We start from the raw sequence: 20,229 nt of genomic DNA, 5'->3' as shown, positions 1-20,229 counted from the left end.
TTAATGTTTTGGATGTCGCGTCGACTAATTTCATTTTTCAGCCACAATAAATACATAAATAAACATTTTGTTTTAAAAAAAGATAAGTTGTGATAAGTAATTTGCTTACCTCATGGTCAAAACTAAAAATGTAAGTTTAGAAAAGCAAAACAAAACTGTAAGATATTTAGTATAGACAAATTATTAGACACTGCCACTGTTACTGTGTATGTATGTGCAACAGTTTGCTAACACATTAGCAATAGCTACCTTTACAAGGTTACAATTCACCTAGCATTGGACAAAAAATAGTAATTGTAGAATTAGCAATTAAATGATCAAAGTTTTTAATTTTTTTAAACATACACATTAAAAAAATGGAATTAAAAACTCTTCAAAGACAGGTGTTGTTTTACCATGTTATATTTTAATTTCTGCAGAGACAAAAATGACAAGCAATTTATTTACACAAACCTGTACAAAAGCAAATTAAATTATGTAAAATATCTCATAAATAGAAGTGGACTTGCGTTCAATACACTTTGCCATGTTCAGCTAAGCTGCGTGCATAGTGACTCATATTAAACGATGATAAATTTGTTCCTTGATTTCTATATCAACATCCAAGTCGCAGGACAAATAGTAATGGTTAATATTACAAATCTCATTACACATTGTGAATGCTATATGTATAGAACAGAGCACAGACTGAACACATACCTCAGGTAGCAACATAGAGAATTTCAACATAAATCCCACCTGCTATTGTCCAGATTTTTGTACCACTACCCCAAATAAAAACAGTCTATCACCACTCAAAGATTATATGGTGTTGACTGCGCTTCTGCTTTCATTTCTGCTTCTTTTTCAGACACTTGCTCTACAGAGACTTTGTTTTCATTTTATCTGATCTCGAAATGCAAGGCATCACCTTGCAACACCATAGCAAACCCTGTACCGTGCTTAGTTGTAGGACAGGGTTTCATCATCTGCTGATATGCATACACTGTAAATCTATCTATACGAGTGTTGTGTTGCATGGCACATCCTGAGGTGTGTGTTCTGTCAGCCACTCTACCTTGCAGCTTTTTCCCTCCACACTTCCACTCCTAGTAAACCGTCACATTAGCATTTTTATCTCTAGGCTCCCTCAACTCTGAGCAGTCAAATGTCTCCAAGCATTTTTTTTAAATTTCTTTTTCCTGCTCTCTATCCTGCTAAGCTTCTAAAATCAGTCCTAGAGCTTGTTTCATGCACAAAGAAGGTTACTTGACCTCGGATGTCACACATGTACATGAGTGGAACACGACAAAAAAATCCATTATATCATTATTATTTCTACCAACAAGCAACTTTTGAATGTACCCGCACTCATTCGGTAATGCACTAAGCTAGGAATGGATATTTCAACAAGGTAATTGAACCCAAAGAGCAATAGCCGTTTGACTATTAGACTTACAGGCTCACTGACATTTGACTGGTCGTCCTTCAACAAGCCTTTGACATCATGGGATTTCATCTAAGATATGCAAATGTATTTCAGTCCTTAAATGCCACCCCATCTATTTTTGTGTTGCATGTCAACGTAATTGTTTATGCACCATTCCAAACCAACATTTAATCATACCAAGTGGTATAAAAAGGCACAATTGCATATTTGCATTCACTCTAGTTTTTTTTTTTGTATGTTTCTTTTTTTTCCCTTTTTTTTCTTTTTTTTTTCAGAAGCACTCTAAATATACAAAGTGGCACCAGGTAAAGAAAAAACACATAGTTTACTGATGATCATTTTCACGGCTTTTGACTGTTATTGTGAAACAATATCTGTGAGTTAAAAAAAATCAAATAAAAGAGGAGTATTTTTTTTAAAAAAGCAACCAAAAGCTTAAAGTATAAAGTTGATGAAAAAGAAAACATGTGAAAAATATGGGTTTTTGTTGTAGCACGAGGTGAAACAATAATGAAAATTAAGCATGAAAAATGTATGGAGAGGGTAAAAAAAATCAACAGCATAGTCCAAATTGATGTACTAAGTTGTCCTACGTAACTCGTGTTTTTAGGTATAACAAAAGCAAAAACGATGAATTTCTGTGTTTACAGGGATAACATTTTTTTTGTACATTTTGTTTTACACTTTTTTTTCTTCTTCCTTCTCAGTAAGTGAAGTAAGTTCCCATTAAACGTGCAGTAAAAAGTAAGTATTTATGTATACAGTTGATAAGTATAGGAGCACTTTCTTTCAAACAACGAGTAGTACTTACAGACTATAGATTACCGGAAATGCAAGAAAAAGCATCTCCGGTCAAACCAAAGGGGTTTTGCTAACATACAAAAGGTTCCATTGCATCTTTTGCTTTATTACAGTCATGAGATTTTGCACCTCTGTAGCTGCAAAGAAAAAAAAAGTCACTGGAGACAGGGAGGCACAACATCTCAACATTGTTATGTGTCTGTTTAACTGGTCATAAAGCATCAGCTCTGTGGGTGTAATGGATGTTTTGTTGAGACATCACATTCTTATCATTCAAACTCAAACCTTCATTTTTAAAAAAAGAATAGTTCTTCGTGTACTTACAGCAAAGTTCTCTCTGTTTTGTGTCTGCGTGTTATAAAAAAAAAAAGAAAAAAGGGAATGCTTTGTATTACTTACGAAGCTTTTGGTTTTAACTGTGACACCAAATTGTTCAGCCTGTAATCCAAAACCCTTCAGGAATCTGCTCATTCAGAAGTTGCGTTTTGATTGTTCTCCATTGAGCTGATTCTTACATTCATGCCCAAAGAGCCTTCGCCGTGTACTAAGGGAAGCGGCATGTACTACTGGTAGAACAGGTCTTAGACAGCCACTTGTGGGTTAATGTCACCTTGAAGGCTTGAGAAGAAGAGAAAGAGAAGTTGATGCTTGTTGGTCACATGTGCATTATGATATTTATTGCTCAGTCCTATCACACAACAACAACAACAACAAAAAAGAAAATAACAGTTTTTAGAAAAAGCTGTACTTGCAGCTGTTTTTAGGACCAACTAGGCCATATGTATGCTTCCCCCCTCCCCCCAGCCTATTATTGGTGTACATCTACAGTGGCCTATACAAACACACTATATACTGCATATCTGGCCCGTACACACATACAGTTTCCATTGAACCTTGACAATTTTAATCTCATGCCACACACTGTGCTTACCCAGGATTTTCAGTGAGTCAGTATAGCAGTGCCACCGGCCTCAGTTAAATGAATCTGCCTTTTCTGTATGTGTGTGTCTGCATGTGTGTGTTTGAGAAAAACAGGGTAAGTATCACAACTTGGTATAAATACTAGCATCCCACTAAGGTGATCCGAAATGTACAATTGTGGACACACATGCTGCTCTAGCCAATGCGGTTGTAGACGATGGCTGTAAGATCTTGCATTTATTAGGAAGGTTCGGGTCTCAATCTCGCCAATCAAAGACAAAGAACGAGAGACTGAGGAAAGGTAGCGAGACAAAAGGGAATGAGAGCGGTTAGCGCTGTTGCTATGAGCTGATGTTTATGTACAACGAGTGACTCCTGTAGAGAGCGTGCACACTGGTAGTTTAGAGTCAGTCATTGAAAGTTTGTCAGTCTATCAGTAGGGTTGTAGTCAAACCATGGGGGTTACTGCAGCAAACTGCATTGGCTCCCATTTCCATCCACGAATTCCCACATCGGGAGAGGAACGAGTATTTAAAGCTTAGTCTTTCCCCTCCTTATAAGATTCGAAAGCGGTTGACTTTTGGTCTGCAACGTTTATCACAAACAGTAAAGATTACAGAATCCGTGGTCCGTGTTACACCATGAGACCATGAATTTGTCCAGTATATTACTTCAGCCACAAAACATCATGTCCAGACACTGTTCTTTGAAATTTTTTTTAAAAAAGGGCATATCCAGACACACTGTAAAGTCAAAATAGTCTACATGTACAGCTTTGTTTCTAGAAAAAACACAAACAGAAAAAAACCAACGTGGGCTCTTTTGTATAGCGTCAACTTCAGGGAATGGGGCCCTTAATGAGAACAGGGGTTAATGCATGCATGCACTGTATATGTAAAATGAGCTGATTACTGTACAGACTGACTGTCAGGCAGCAGACTGTGTCCTAAGAGCCCGACTCGCCAGTAGAACAACCTCAGAGAGAGTTGAATCAGTGCCCTCAGCAGTTCTTCCTCCTCCTCCTTTCGTCCAGTTAATGGCCAGAATTAGCACTTTAAAAAAACGGTGACTATGTTTATATATCCACAGGGATTTTTCATTAAGAAGCTGTCACAAAAAAGTCTTTGGAGAAAGTGTGGCTAAAAGCTTCTAAAGCTGTAATGGTGGTGGGTAAGCAGCTATGCTTATTGTTGTGTTTGAATGCCATACGTTGTGACACATGAGGAGCTCTTCCAGCTCACAGATACACCTCCCGTCGCGTCAGAGTACCACATGTTGTGGGCTTGTACTCCCCAGTAGGTGCAAGGGGGATCTCCTCGGTGGGGTGGCCCAGCACCTCCTCCCCGGCTCCTGGCGAGCCATAGGGAGGCGAGCCGAAGGCCTCATAGGAGGAGGAGGAGGAGGCCATCTTCTTGTTGAGCAGGTTGCGATTGCGGTCACCCATCATGTGAGCAGCGGTGGGGTCTCCGTTGGCCATGGCGGCCATGGCGAGGGTCTCTTGGCTGCCGGGCTGCTCGGCGCTGCTGCTGCCGCTGCCGTTGCCGCTCATGAAAGTAGAAAGCTTTGGTTGTTGGGGGGTGGTGGTTGACTTGGATGGCCGTCGCTCGGGCGACGTGCGCACAGGCATCCAGCAGGAGTCCGAGTGGCCATACTCGTCACATTCCCGGGTGCACTTGCCAGTCATGGCTACGTCAGGCAAGGGCCGGGAGTCTAGAAGAAGCAGAAGAGAAAACCAAAAGTAAGTGACGCTGCTTGTTTTGCTAAAGTGGGCTATTTAATGATAAAACTAACGATGGTAATGACACACTCTCCTACCACTAAGTGTTTGTTTGTGGTATGTGTTACATGATTGGGCTGTCATGAATTCCTTCATTCGATGCGTGAATCTGTAACTTTTCCCTAATGAGGTCATCAACGCATCTGAATGTTAATGAAGAAGGTAGAAAACAATAGAAACTGGTCACGATGGTTGCCAGGCACCCACTTCCACAGCTAATCTGAGTTCCAATTTTTCATCCCTAGTGAGTCCAATAAGGCTTTTACGGAGATAGGTTGTTCTCATTTTCATGCAGAACCCATACCACATGACAGAAAAAAGTAAAACCAAAAAAACAGAGAAGACTCCACTGGTACGACAACAGCCCCAAACAAAAAAAAAAAAACTGTGGCGTGAATCAGAGTTGAAATAATGTCATGCTTCAAAACGCGCTTGTGCTTGCTGAGAGGGGAAGGGAGGAGAGGGGAAGGGAGGAGAGGGGACCAGCGATGAAGATAGAAGAGAAGAGGTCAGTTTACACTTTTGCTGTGTTTAAAGATACAAAATTAAGCCTGCTCTGTGTGGGAGTGTGCTTGTGTGTGTCTCTAATAATCGTGCGGCTGAGGATTTTTGGGAGAAGAGAGCACCGACAAGAGCCTGTTTTCTTATTTTGGTGATTGGCACACGGCAATCATGCTCTGATCTAAGTAGCTTAATAGCTTTGCGTGGCTCAAGCACTCTGATATCCTCTTAAATTCCGTAATAGGAGTCTTAACAAATTGCCTAGCAGGGCGCTGGCCTCAGATTAACCACGTCTACTGCATTATTGTAGAAAGCAAATTATGTGCTTACAGTGCTAAATCAGGACAACAGGTTGGACAGATATCCTTCTGTCAATAGCTACTGTCAGACTCTGTGAAATATATTAACCCAAATGCAAAGCAGAGCTAATGAATTGGTTCAAAATAAAATAGACCAAAACCGTAAGGAAGGAAGAAAAGGAGGAGCCCGAATGCTTAGACGCTACACAGTGCCAAAGGTAACACAAGTGCCGGTGCTATAGAGATGCTGTGTTAATGTCTTTTTATTCATGACCTGATGGAAAGTATGGAAACCCAAAAATCAAGCAAAAGCGAAGGTGAGTGCAAACCAAGCCAAGCATGCCTTTACCTTTAAGAAAAACAACAACAGAAATGAAAAATAAAAGAGTTTGGACCATGGCTTACTTTTAATGCTCTTTTTCTCCTGTAAAAGACAAAAAAAATTTGAAATCAATCGTTATGCCTTTATGTCACGCATTTTATATATATATATATATATATTATATGTACTGCAAGAGAAACCTTGAGCAGCCTTCAAACTGTAACTAAAAGACACGCTGACAGCGGCACAAAAAAGTTTTATGCAGAGCAGACACATGACTGAGGACAGAATGCAGCCGAGACAAGGACAGCAAAGAAAGGGGAGACAGATAACACAGAAATGAGGGTCTTCTAAAGTCCTGCTGATTTGATTTTCGGCTCATCAAACAAATCACTTGTTCCACTATGAAATTTGCCTCACAGCAAAGCATCTGATAGGACTTCAAGAGTGCCATTCCTACGCTCTCGGAAGCTTATCTTTGTTAAAAATCTGTTTGCGGTCTGTTTTCATGTCGGCGTCAACTGTGTAATGCTAGTCAATATATAGACAAAGCCTCAGGGGCGTAAGCGCCGCTCGGCAATAAGAAACTCAAATAACCAAATAAAACAAATCTTTGGGTTATTTTTCCACGTCTGAGGGCTCACAATACAAGTATTCGCGCCTAATGACTTGTAAACAGCTAAAGAAATTAGAAGAATGGCGTGGAAAATAAGTGAAATAGATGCGAGCGCAATCACAGTTAACATGGCGGCTGATGTGTGATGCAAATGATAACCTTTGCTTCAGATCGGCACCGTGTTTTCTTCCTCCCTTCCTTCCTTCCTTTTCCCTGCCTCACAGCTATCAAGGAGATAAGTGGACACCAAGTACTGATTGTCTTGCTCATTTACACATAGGATTGAGCCATTAAGCTACCCACAATGCACAGCAGCTCTCTCGGGGCCCGTTTCGTGGCCCTGCTCCTGAATGCTCATCCAACTGGATTCTCACCTCACTCACATTCAGGCAAACTACTCCACAAAAAAAAACAAAAACAGCAGGGCAGGGAAGACCACTCGCTACCTCCAGCTCTCGTGGGTAAGCAGTCAACCTTCGGCAGCACTGTCTCTGCCGCCCTGCGCAGTGAGATGCTGAGGTAGTTAGCCGGTGCTCAGTGTGTTGTGCACGCTGAAAGGAGGCTGATTTTCTTGCTATGGTCCATTGACTCTGCAGGCTTGCTAAAAATGAAGACATTTCCGACTGAGCTAATGAATTGGGCTGCTATATCAAAGCAAAAGTACTTTTTTTCCCTTCTTCTTCTCTCTTTCTCCCTTCACGAGCGTGACCTCCCCCAGAGGTTGGACCATCAATATGAAACCATTTAAATCCATCTGTCCTTTAGCTTTGGAGTAGTTCCTCCACCTGCTGGCTGAGGCAGTGCTAAATGAAATCACGTTGATTGTTTATCTTACCGAGAAGAGAAAGAAACATTATTCCTTCATTTTCCCACTTATGAGCCCACGCTGGGCCGCTCGAATCCTACTCACTCGAAATCTTAAGGATGTAAATCTGAACAATGAAAGCTGAAAAATAAAATAGTGTAATTATTGCCAGTTTGTTTCAATGGAGAGGACGCGCTGTGCTGCTTTCCATACACACACACGGGGCCCTTTCAAGAGCCAATTCAGAAATGAGGTCGTATAGACTATCTTCAAAGGAAAAGCCCTTGAGCCCACACAGCAGAGTCACTGGCTTTTTGCTACAATATTCGCAAACGTCCTCCGCACCCACGCTTGCTGACCACCATACGACACAATGCAAGTGGGTCAGATCTGGCGTGTTAAAAAAGCCTACTGCGACACTGAGAGCCAAACAAGGAGGCCTCTCCATCCTGGGTCACATCCCTAGGGCTCAGACCTTTTATTTTATTGTTGTTTTTTATATGCGGATCCAGAGCTAGAAAACTAGTGTGGATGCCCACTCTCTACATGGCTGGAAGACAAGAACTTTCAGCCGAGTGGAGGCTGGTCTGCTAATAATGGCCACGACTTACATTCGCTCAAAAGGAGGCTTCTGAAGGATGAAGGGAGGAGTGGCGATAATGACTCGGGGATTGACAAGAGCCAGAAGAGGAACAAAAGTGCCGAGATGCCTCCATACAAGCGACGCTCTGAGATGTCAGCGCCCCATGCTGCGCACACATTTTTAAGGGGTATAAAAAGAAGACTTCCTTCAGCTGTGCAGGAAAAAAGAAGCAGGCTGAAAGTGGGCCAGCGGCTGCACCAATCGTCGAGCTGCGGCTTTTCTTTAGTCAGCCACCCCTATCAGCTGACTAGCTTACACTTTGGGTATTTCAAAGAGCCTACGCTGCTAGGGTACAGTAGCGATTTGACGCGGTGTCTTTAGCGCTTGCTAAGATGTTGCAGTGGTAGTAAAAAAAAAGAAAAAAAGAGAAAAAAAACAGAGCGCCAGACTGTCCGGGCATTTGCACACACTTTACAGATTAAAATTTGTTCTGTTTTGTTTGTGTCAGAGTAGCGTATTGCGTGTTTTCACTACAGCGTGTCAGCGAGTTCATGTGATGGTCACTTTTTTTTCTGCAACACTCTCTGAGGCTTTCTCATTTCTGGCCAGCAGATTCAACCCAAAAAGCCAAAGCAAGGGATGGAGGAAAAATGAGGAAATAAAATAGAGATGATGCGCCTGCATGCATTTTTTTCTTCTTTTTCTCTTTGTATTTGTGTCTACTCTGTGTCTTTGACAGACATTGCACTTGGCTGGATAGCAGATAGGGGTCGGAGCGGAAAAAGGAGGCGAAGGGCATGAGGGAGAAGACGCAGACAGGGATGATGTAGAGAGCGAAGGACAGGCAGAAAGAGAATAAAGGAGAGTGATAGAGAGTGTGTGTTTGTGTGTGTGCTGAGTATAGCAGGGTCGGGGCATGGGAGAAGGAAAAACAGCAGACTGACTGGAGAAGACAGCATGGCTGCCTCTGGGCCGTCACAGGCCAAACACACTGCCAAAGAGAGCAGTTCAGAGGAGAAGAGAGTAGGGGAGACAAGGGGGAGATGAGGAAGAATTGAGGACATTAGCAAAGACAGGAAAGGGGGGAGATCGCAGGAGGATAAAGAAAGGCCAGAAGAATAAAACAGAATATGTGGTCTAGTGTAAATAGATCCTGGTATGCCACTCCATGTCTGCTCTAGCAAGCGCACATTAACTCATCAATCCAAAGCCTTAATTTAGCCCGTTTCAAGCTTCGGATTATTCCTCTAAACAATGAGGTCCTGTGTGCAGCCAGATGCGAGGCGCCACTCACCTCTCTTCTAACTCAATCTAATGTGCTTCTGTCTCACTCTCCTTTATTAAGAAGGCAAAAAAAAGAAGGCTGTGACCTCCCAAATGCCATTTACACCCGTCCACATGATTTCAATTTCTCGATTAAGACGAGAGATAAGAGAAAGATTTCAGGGCCTTGAAGAAGGTGTCTGTGTGTGAGAGCAGAGTCTAGCCTAGAAACGGACATGTGATTGCCCTGCAGCCCTGGTGAAAGGCCCTCCCTGTATCGACTTTTCTATTTTTGCAATCACGGCGCACAGTGACGACGTACGTTGCTGGGTGTCGTTGGAGCAGCTTTTGGAAACGCTCTGGTGTCTGTGAGGAAAAATGCAAAAAAAAAGGGGGGGACAAGTGTGAAGGGGTACGAGGAGACAAAAAAAAGTGGAACAAATGAGCCCGAGTTAGGGATCAAGCATAAAAAAAAAACAACAACACCAAAGAGAGCTAGCGTTCCCCCCACTGTTGCTCAGCAGTTGTCTTTCTTGTTTCCCTCTTTCTACTCGTTCGCGCCTCTAATAGGGTCCCGTTTAATTAGCTGCAAACTTGCCGACTAATTATGGCACAGAGCGAGTCTCTCCGTGTTTGGCGGTCTCACTTTTTTTTTTTTGCAGGGCCCCTGTGGCACTGCCTTGAAGCTGAGAGGTCCTCAGCATCAAAGAAAGATGGGTAGACAGCCCTAGCTGCAGATATGACAACCAAAGGTGGGTTAGAGAAGGAGGTTGGGGGGTAAAAGGGAGGAAATGGAGAGCAAAAAAAGAAGGAAAGAAAGAAAGAAAGAAAGAGAAGAAAGAGGGAGAAGGGTCTAAAAGGAGAAAATAAGGTGAGGGAGGAAATGTTCCTGGGAGAGAGGAGCGGCGAGAAAAAGGAATAGGTGCTAAATTATTAACGCGGCGACGGCGAGTTCAGACAGAACAATATCCACAGGAAAAAGCGATATTTGTCTTTCTCTTGCTGAGATGTTTGCCAGACAATTAAGGAGGGATGGAAGATAAGCAGCGGCGCAGGGGAAAACGAGAACAAAAAGGGAAGTCCTGGTTGAGTAATGACCTTTGAGAACCCGAGACGTGGTGTGCGCCGCCGGCGGCAGCGGCATTAATTGACGGCATTAACATCAACAGCGGATACTTCTTTTTGGTTTTTTTTCTCGCCCCTCTCAGTGGCATCTAACCCCCCAGTTAAAATCTTGCAAGTGGGAGGCCGCTTGGATCGAAAGACCATAAAATAACAAATTTCCCATCCTGTAATTACCATTCTACAAATGACTATTAGTGTTATTAGTACTTTTATGCAAATCAGGCACTCTTCCTGAGCCTACTTGACCCACATGTGCCCTTTTTCTTCATAACCGACATCTTTCTGCCTTAGCCGTGCTGCTCGTAGGCCGGTCGGAGGAAAGCTGTTGAATGGCAGCAGGTATATTCTGCACCTCCCTGTGCCTCTTGAAGTATTTACTACCCGGGAAGGGCAACTAAAGGAATATTCTGGATTGCCCCCTGCCTCACCTCCACCAAAACCTTGCCTTGAGAGGTGCAAGACAAGCTGGAGGAAAACCTGACAGTAAGAGGGGAGAGAAAACACTCAGACATGAGCATAAAGCTCTGATCAGGTTTCGCAGTGAGCTGTGGCCTCCCTTTTCCTCATTTCCCGAGATACCTAACCTCTGTGGTTAACAATGTCGTAAACATTTGAAAAGATATACACACAAAGCCATCGAGAACTTATGGGAGGATCTTTTTCTGGGTCACCGTATAGACAGGTAGAAGATATCACCGCTTTCATTTCCATTTCATGTTTGCAGCCTGCACTACTACAAGCACTACAATAACGCCGCAAGTAGGCATTATGGGTATGATATGGACTGCTTTTCTTTTTCAGCAGGGTCAATACTCTTTCCGCAATAATGAATGTACTGTGGCTTGCCCCTGAGGTAATTAATTCAGGAGAGATTAACTAGCATAATTTCATTCTGGTGACAATCTCTCAGCCAATTATCAAATGCAGCCTCGCGCTCTCCCCCTACCCTCTGCACATGTCCTCCCTCCCTGGGTCTCTGCCTCTCTCGGCCCATTTGAACACTCAGCACTCAAAGCCAAAGACCCCCATAAATAAAGCGTCCCAGCCTGTCATGCTCCCTCATTCATCTTGCGAGCACGCAGACTTGTGTGCAAGTGCGCATACGAGCGCAGGCGAAGTCTTTTTGTACAGCAGGTGGTTGTCATGTTTGGCTGGGAGCATATTCGCTCTCTCTCTCAGGTAAAAGCCACATACATAAATGTAGACACAACAAACTGTGTCACCTGTGCACTTCTGACCCAACTATCTATAAGGAGAGCGACTGCAAGATGATGTGGAGAGGAGGCGAGTGACTCATCCACGCTCCTAATAAGACTGATGATGCTGGCTTCCTGCCATTTACACACACACGCACACACACACACACACACACACACACACTGAAGTCTACTGAAACAACTCAAAAAAGCTTCCAAGCTACGCCCAGCACACCCAGAATCTTACAACAAGGCGATTTTCTCATCGGGCTTCATATTAGCATTGTAGCAGTTATAATCACCTTTACAAGCTGCGACTCAACACATTCTTATACGCAGTTTGTTTCCGCTTGAAAAACACCCAATTACAATATATAATAAAGTATTACCACCATTTCCCCCAGCATGCTACTCTGAGCTCACACAGAACACTCTGGAAGCCCCGTGTGAGGATTAGAATTAGCCGCTCTGCTATGGTGAACACATGCAGCACATGCTAGCAACCGATAAAACAACAACACGGCAGCGCGCTCACACAGGCGCTGGCGATTTCTTTCCCGCCGTAGCAAACTTCACATAAGCGTTTCGGGTTATGCCTAAAATGAGAAGACGAGCGTGCTACGTCACCTAACAGGGCGGACACAAGAACGCACATCGGTGTACAAGATGGCAAGAGCTCGCTAGGCAGCTGCGAGAGTGTTAGCCAGGGTTTAAATCAGTTAAAAATGTGTGTTTTCCTTCAGTTTTTTTTATTGTTTACTATTCCTATAAATTATCCCCCCTCTCTCTCTCTCACACACACACACTCCATCCCAGCCACCCCATCTCTCTCTCTCTCTCTCTCTCTCTCCAGTCTTTAGAAAAAGAAGTGTCATTGCTTCCCCTCCACTGTTACTCTTATCGCACACTCCCAGACACACTCACACAATAGCCTGTTTTACACCATTAAATGGTTATTTGTCAAAATACAATTTCAATTAAATCCTCCCTAAAATAAAAAAAAGAGAAGAAGAAAAAAGAAAACTCTGTGATTTGTGCTTTTTTTTAGTGACTGTACTATTAAAAAAAAACATCTAAGTCATAGGATTTCATGGACATACTGTAGGTCCACATGGAGAAAGAGCTACACACTATAAGCAGGCTGCTGTTATCAGCAGTTATCTGATACGGTTTAAAAAGAACACATTTCATGTTCAGCGCACGTTCTTTAAGAGAAAGTACAATATCTTACCACGTGGCAAGGACGTGTGCACGTCAGCAGCAAATCTGCATCAGAATTATTCATCCCGTTTGCTAGAAAGATTCGGTGTGACCCACATATCTCAGATTGTGTTCATGCATTGCGTCATTTTTATTTAAAAAAATAAACGACCCTATTTGAAATAACAAAAGACCGAAAGAAAAAAAAAAAAAGCCCAGATAAGTAATCTCCGCACGAAATGTCTAAAACAAAGGCTCCACTTGTAATAAGTAGTTAGCAGCAGCAGGCGAGCTAGTTAGCTTGTGAGTCAGCCAAATAACACCTACTATCTACCATTCTTGTCATCCTGTGTGTGGTAATTAGCTCTCAGCTGCTAGCACATTCTAGGCCAGAGTGAGCCGGGCATGGTGAGTCACCACCTTAATGGAAAGCTAGTGGTGGAAATGTGGAGGGTGTAATTATGCTGACCTAAAGGGACAGGCTTTCAGTTTTTCACCATGTAGGCTCATAAACAGGCAAAGTGAGCTCCACTCCGGGGCAGGAAAGGCAAATTATCTGGGGCCTGTGTTTCCCAGAGGGATTTGTTTTCGGTGTTTCAGCAGGTCCTGAAAACATGATGGACTTCTGTGTTCTACCTAAAAAACTCTGAAGGGAAACAGAGCTGACCAGGTTCTGCTGATTTAAGGAGGATTAAAAGTTGTCTTTCTTTCTTTTTTTCTTTTTTTGGAAAGCCGAGCCTATTAGCGAGTGCAATTCTGAGCAGGCGGTGAATACTGTGCACGTTGAACTAATAGCAGATTCAAAATCTACTTTATAATAAAGGTTAGAAAATGATGTGATAATGATGTGATTGGTTGTGACACCTGTTGCTGTGTCCTATGGGATCTCGTTGTATGTTGTTTTGGCTACTTATCCTTTCCCTCTAGTTTGACTTTTATTTTTAAAGATATGTGAATGTAGTAATGCTACAAGACATAGTCTTACACTTTAATGACCTGGGAAACCAAACAAGCGATCAGACAGATTTTGGAGAATTTCCCCCGCAGAACAGGCAGAACACCTACTGGGAAGGTTAAAAAACAAACTGCAACAAATGGCTGTGCAGAGTGCAGCCCCTGATGAAAGTGCTAAAAGGATGTGCCAGTCAGCAAATAGGTTCTCCAGCACCTCTTTAATGTATCCTTGAGTCTGACCAGGGTGCCTCTGCTGTGCAAAACCTCCCGCGGTGTTTGAGTGTTCAAGAATGAAAGCGAAAGCCTCAGTGACAGCATTAAGGCCTCATCCTAGACTATGGCAGATATCTAGTGAAAAGGTCCTAATAAGCCACTTCTGCAAACTGCTTATATGTACAAAACATATCCAGATGTACCGTGCACTGACAAAAAGTCACTTATTTCAACAGAAGAGCTCAGTGGGAATGGAGAGCTTTGATTTCTTGAGTGCCTTAAACACTCTCCAGCTACTCTTGCTCGGGCTGAAGCTCACAGCGATACAGCCTGATAACGCCAAGGTGTCCTGGATTATAGACTATCTCGCAGATAGGCCACAGTTTGTTCCCTTCTGGAGCAATATATTGGATTTGCTTCTGCAGTGAGGCACCGTGCTGTCACCTGCCTTATTCGCAATCTATCTTTTGACTCGAGACTCAACTGTGGGTCAAACCACCTCCAGATTTTCACTGATGATTCCTCCATTATGGAGTGCATCCAGAGAAGAGGAGAGATGGTGGGGTTGGTTGACAGTCTGTAACTGTTGCACGTGAATATCTGTATGATACAAGAGGCAAACAAAGAGTTTCGATCAGAGATGCCAAACATGGCCCGGAGGCCACAATTTGTCCAATAAAGACAGCAATCGGGCCCCATTGAACAGCATTATTGGAAATTTTGGACTTTTAACTGTATTCTTAAAGTTTTTAACACCTTATCTTTAATGATAAAGACCTCCCACTTGCCCATTCATGCTACACCAAAGTAATTAGGTGATGCATTTAAAAATAAAATAACACTGTGTAACCACTGCACACTATGCATTGCACACATGGATACACTTTTTTTGTAATTTTACATGTTTATTTCTTACAATTTAGGGGTCGAGCTGACAGATTTCTTTCATTAAGTACAGCACATTTTGTTATCTTGTAGAAAACACTGAATCTGCACTACTTTTTCTTATATTAAGATATCTCAAGGATTCCATGTGTAACTAGACTTCTTTAGACGGACAGAGATGGGGAGTTTCTGGCCCACTTTAGATCAAAGTGGGCTGTATGTGGCCCACGATGTAAAATGAGTTTGACATCACTGGTTAAAATGAATGAGGCACAGTGACACCTGTCGTCAGCACAGCATATGTCTGTGTGATATTTTTCTTTGTGACTTTTTTTCTCATTTGAAATGTAACATATATTACCGCAATGCACAGCTTGAAAGCTGCGTGTGCAGTACCCGTGTCTTCTCCCTAGAGGTTTTGCATGTTGGAGCAAATTATTCAGGAGGAAGAAGCAAAGCGTCAATCCAGGCATTTCTATCCGGTGCTTTTGCGTCACCAGCTGAGGGGAGTGTCGGTAACAGTGGCACACCACGTTTTAAACTTTCATCACCACATGTCTTTTCAGCAATAAGTGCCACAGGGAGACAACAAGGTTCTTCTTAGTCATCGCTTAAAAGTTGCTTTCCGTCCCTGCATCTCCAAATCTAGACGTGAATGCATGTGACACGTTAACATTTGGACGCGTCACACTGGTGAACAAGAAAAGGCTCAGACCGGAAGTGAAACTTGCTCTGGATTTAAATTACTACCGATGCCCTGCCTTCAACTCGCAAAGCACACCCCTTTTAACTGGCCAGTTTAGCAAAATAGAACACAGTGCCACAGCTGGAGCCATACATAGTGTATTATTTAAAGCACCAGGGGCCCAATTTGTCACTCTGGCGGGCTCATCACAGGCGAACATCCTTTATGAAATGCACTTTTCACGCTGCCTGTCAGAGGGATCAAAGCAGCCTTGGCTGTTTCTCCCTCTTCAGATTCTCTGCTCCGATTCCCACTGACAAAATGAGTCAATTTAAACCAAATGGATCCCCTATCAAAATAAAGAGAGTGCATGAGATAGAAAGATAGCAAGAAAGACAATCATTTCGCAGGCAGATGAAGTACAGACAGGTGGGCAGCCACTAGTGAACATCTACTGTCTAAGTTGTTGGATGTGGGATAGAAACGCTATCATTACAGAAGGACGAAGGCAGTTTTTTCAGCTGAACTGGGTAAATGGTCACATATATTGCATGATAGATACAGTTTAGCCTCTCAGCTCTTTCTGTGGAAAGCCACATTGCATACACTTACATTAAAACCACTAAGGTAAATAATTAAAATTCAACATTCTGGCAGAAAGCCTTGTGAATGTTGAAGACCAAGCACAGCCTCTCTAGGACAACGTGATACACAAATACCAAGAACACACCAAAGGTGCTGGTGTTGACCTGCACTCCAAACTATCCAATCCAAGGCTCTTATCCAGTCAAGGATCGTGAGGTACTCAAATTTACACTGTGTGCAATTTAGATTTAGAATCACCAATTAACCTTACTCCATGTCTTTGGACTGTGGGAAGAAGCCGGAGTACTCAGACAGATACGGGGGGAACACAGAAAGGTCCCACCCTCTGAAACTGCATTTGAACCCAGTCTTCTTGATGTGTAGCATTAGTGCTAACCACCATGCTAACACGCTACACTAATAGCTTAGCAATATCTCAAAAATACATTCTAATATAATGCAACTCTAGCATAAGCTCAGGTAACTACAGAAAACTTTGAAGTTTGAATTCTGCCACTTTTATTAGGAAACAGTTGTAAGTGAGAATAGAATGAATGTTAAATGTAAATGTGATGCAACTGTAAGCTGACATTTAGTTAAGGACATGGAAAAACAGCCTTTTAGCTACTATTGATAGCATAGCTCATGTTGCTTAAACCAGCCATTTAAAGGGCTTTTACTTAACAGGTGTTCAACTGACAGTCTAAAGCGTCTCTTTCAAATGTTGCAAAGATAAGTGGCTAGTTCAGTGGGCATTTGGTCACGGACAAAGGTGGGGAGCACTTCAGTGAATACACAGAGCCAGTTAGATTTGAAAGCCCCTAAAAAAAGCAGGAGCAGAGTACTAACTTGACACTGATATGCAATTATTGAGAACTCCTGTTGATACTTTGTGCAAATATTACTGATTGAACCTTAAAGAGCCACTTGAGAACCGCAAATTAATGCCAGAGAGTTCAAAAGCCTCGTGTTCACCTCAGCATTCTGTACTTTAATAGAGTATCATATGAGCCAAAAATAAAGTGACATTAAATGACACAGAGTCTATAACATGACTTCACTATGCCTTTTCTCCTCTGCCTTTGAAGCACTGAAAACATGCTTCATTATTCACCCAGCCTGACAGGCCTCTTCTTTTCTTTTTTTTTTCTCCCCTCAACCCCCTTTTCCCCAACCACCATGCCTCCCCACCCCCTTTTTAGCAAAGCTCTCGACCAATTGATTTTTCCTCTTTCCTCTGTCTGTCTTTTTTTCCCGTCCTTGATTCTAATGCTTCTGGGTTGTGGGAAATATTTATTCACATTGATCGACGACAGAGCTGATGGGTCTTTCATGAGCGTCAGAACTCAAACTGTTTTTGTCCCACCGATGTCTCCAAATATCAATCACCAGTGGGAGAAGTGCAGGCTGGACTGCAGATTAGGGCAATAAAGCCCCAGAGGCCAGACTCATTTTCCAACAACTGAATAGAGAACAGAAAAATATACACCAAAACACCAGCCGTCTGACGAGTGATGGAGCGTTTGTGGATTCTGCGATGATTCCTGTGAGCTGTCACTCGTCAGAGACAATGTTTTAAGGGACAAATAGAACTTCTCTAACAATGATTGAAATACCCGAAGCAAATCCATACAAGTCTGTCCTGAAGGTGCAGAATTGTTTGGGTGCTATGCATGAGGTGGTACTGGGGGCCAGAGGGAGCATTCTGAAGATAATTCCTGCATCTGCGTGGTCTCCATTAAAAATGCAGCGCCAACAGGATATTTTCTGCATCAAATTTTCATACCATCAAGCAGTCTCGACAGCCCTGTCTCACACACACACACACTCTCCCAAAATGATGAAATTCTTAAAGCGTGTGACTCTCTCCCTCCCGCTCTTGATTTTCTTTGAGGGACACAGACCAAGTATTGTTTTATGGTTCATCGACCGTATGCCATGTATTCTTATTCTTACCTTTTCTTCAGCCATGCTTTATGTTGGTTTTTATCGTCTCTCTTGCATGTGCACATAAAAAACTTTGCAAATGTCTTGAGCTGCCCTTCATTTCCTTGTCTTTTGCTAGTAAAATCAGACAAAAGAGTGATTTATTGAAAAAAATACATAAATGGAAAGACAATATATGAGGCAAAAACAGAGTCTGTGCTATTCTAACCAGCTTAAAAGTAAATATTTTTTCCACCCTCTTTATTCTTCAATACATGCCATAAACAACATCCAAAGTGATGATGACTGTGATGATCCCTGTGTGATCAATAATGCTGAGGTCTTGGTTCTGGGGAGGCCAATGCATGACTGATAGTAGTTTTATGTTTTTCTATCCAGGTATGCTTTTACTGCTTTAGCAGTGTGTTTGGGATCAGTGTTGAAAAATGATGCCATGGTTTTTGCCAATCAAATGCTTCATCTGTTCATAACCACATGTACCAAAATCTGATTGTATCCATGTTCATAATTCCAGCACAGCTTCTTTGACAGCCACGTGAGCCACGTGTCACTGAGACCATTTCTGAGGAAGCTTTAGTAAATATTAGATTGATTAATGTAAGAGCCAGATGCATCTCTAAGCTCCTGTGTCTGGTCTTTCCTGTTTCTTAAGGACACAACTTCCAGATATGTTCATCTACTTTAGGTAGTTTTTTAGGTCTGCCATGCACTTGTCCAGTTGTCTCACATTTCTTAAGAACAGACTGCACACCATGCCAAAATATGCCAAGTTTTCAGCAAATATCTCTTTGGGAACCCCTTTGTTGGTACAAAAAGTACCATTTCATGTCTGTCAAACTGTATTATTCTTTGATTTCTTCACAGATTCAACTAAAGAAATGGGATGTTAGTAATAAGGTGCCTAAATACACAATTTAAAAGATACAATTTGTAGACACAACACTGCTTCATCCCTTGAGTTAAGTGCCCTTTTAAAGCTTGAATTATTCATAGGTTAGTGTGAGTTAGTTTAACAGACATTTTCTGAAAATGGTCACGTACACGGGACTTAAATTGAGTGAAAACGCAGCCAATGTCTAAAGAGAAACTTTAAAAGACCAAAAAACTATTGCTTGGGGCTACAAGACTACTACAAGCAACAATTGTAGGAAAGTCTGGCTCCTTGGAAACAAAGCAGAGAAATGAGATGAGGTTGCTCAAGACTTTTGCACATAGCGATAGTACACGCACTCTTCCCCGGTGAGGTTAAATTACTATTTTCACATCATTTGACAAACCGGTACTAGTATTAAGTGACAGCTTCTAATTCATACGTAGGGAACAATATGTGTGCTACATGTGAAATGAGCCACATATATGTAAAAGTAAACAGTCTTAAACCCACACATGCCGTACAGTCAAATGACATAATATACGGTACCATCAGCAGCCAAGCTAGTAAACACATTATGCCTAATCCTCATGAATATCACGACCCGTGCTGACTCAACTGCTCCTTTCGTATTTTCATATTCATATTCTGCTGTCACATCCGAGGTAAAAGCACATCATTTCAGCAAAATAAAACTCTGCGAATCCCCGTTTCACCAATTGCTGAACGCAAGGTCATATGTAAATAGGCTTCGCTTGCAGCAAGGTAGACAGAGGCATCACCATCCGTGTCAGCGTCATAAAAAATGGCAAAAGCCTTGTTTGATAAATATGCCTGGCGCACAGTCACACGCATTCCCTTGGCCTAAGCAAATAATATATAAGGAAATAGAGAGCTCTGGAAGTTTCAGCTCCATGCACGGGCTATGAAGACGTATGTTCGCTTCATCCCCATTATAACCACAACAGATCACGCTCACATGTTCTCCTGTCATGTGTTGAGACCAGATACGATTTGGGCTCTATTAAAAGCGTTATCATGGAGAACGCAGAAGAGAAAGAAGTTACAGTTGCAGTGGTTGTACCGCGATATTAAACTCATAGTACTCTGGAATTATCACTTTCCATGCACACAGATAGATCAGAAAAGGAAGAAAAAAAACCCCTTTTGATGACTCCTAACTTAATTCTCACAAAGCTGACAGAGAATTCGCTTTCTATCCAGTTCACTGGATGAAAGATTAGCATTGTC

The 20,229-nt window shown here is 42.3% G+C and overlaps 1 protein-coding gene across 6 annotated transcripts in view; it reads right to left on the bottom strand.

Annotated features, from left to right (window-relative positions):
- Positions 1 to 386: 386 nt before the first annotated feature.
- The window catches only part of pcdh7b (protocadherin 7b), a 116,590-nt gene continuing 96,747 nt past the window's right edge, over positions 387 to 20,229 (bottom strand). For 2 of the 6 annotated variants that reach the window (XM_084924099.1, XM_084924100.1), the window contains exons 3-4: positions 6,134 to 6,152; positions 4,771 to 4,861 (exon numbers count right to left, since the gene is read on the bottom strand). In XM_084924099.1, coding sequence (XP_084780225.1) covers positions 6,136 to 6,152 — 17 coding nt within the window. In that variant the 3' untranslated portion in view covers positions 4,771 to 4,861; positions 6,134 to 6,135. Of the gene's footprint in view, positions 4,862 to 6,133; positions 6,153 to 20,229 lie in introns of all 6 variants that reach the window. The other 4 variants (XM_084924097.1, XM_084924095.1, XM_084924098.1 and 1 more) reach the window with 3 other exon arrangements.

This window comes from Perissodus microlepis, chromosome 3, assembly GCF_051167445.1.
Source record: "Perissodus microlepis isolate ML-2025 ecotype Zambia chromosome 3, ASM5116744v1, whole genome shotgun sequence".
Lineage (NCBI taxonomy): Eukaryota > Metazoa > Chordata > Actinopteri > Cichliformes > Cichlidae > Perissodus > Perissodus microlepis.
This window is presented reverse-complemented; position numbering and strand designations above follow the sequence as displayed.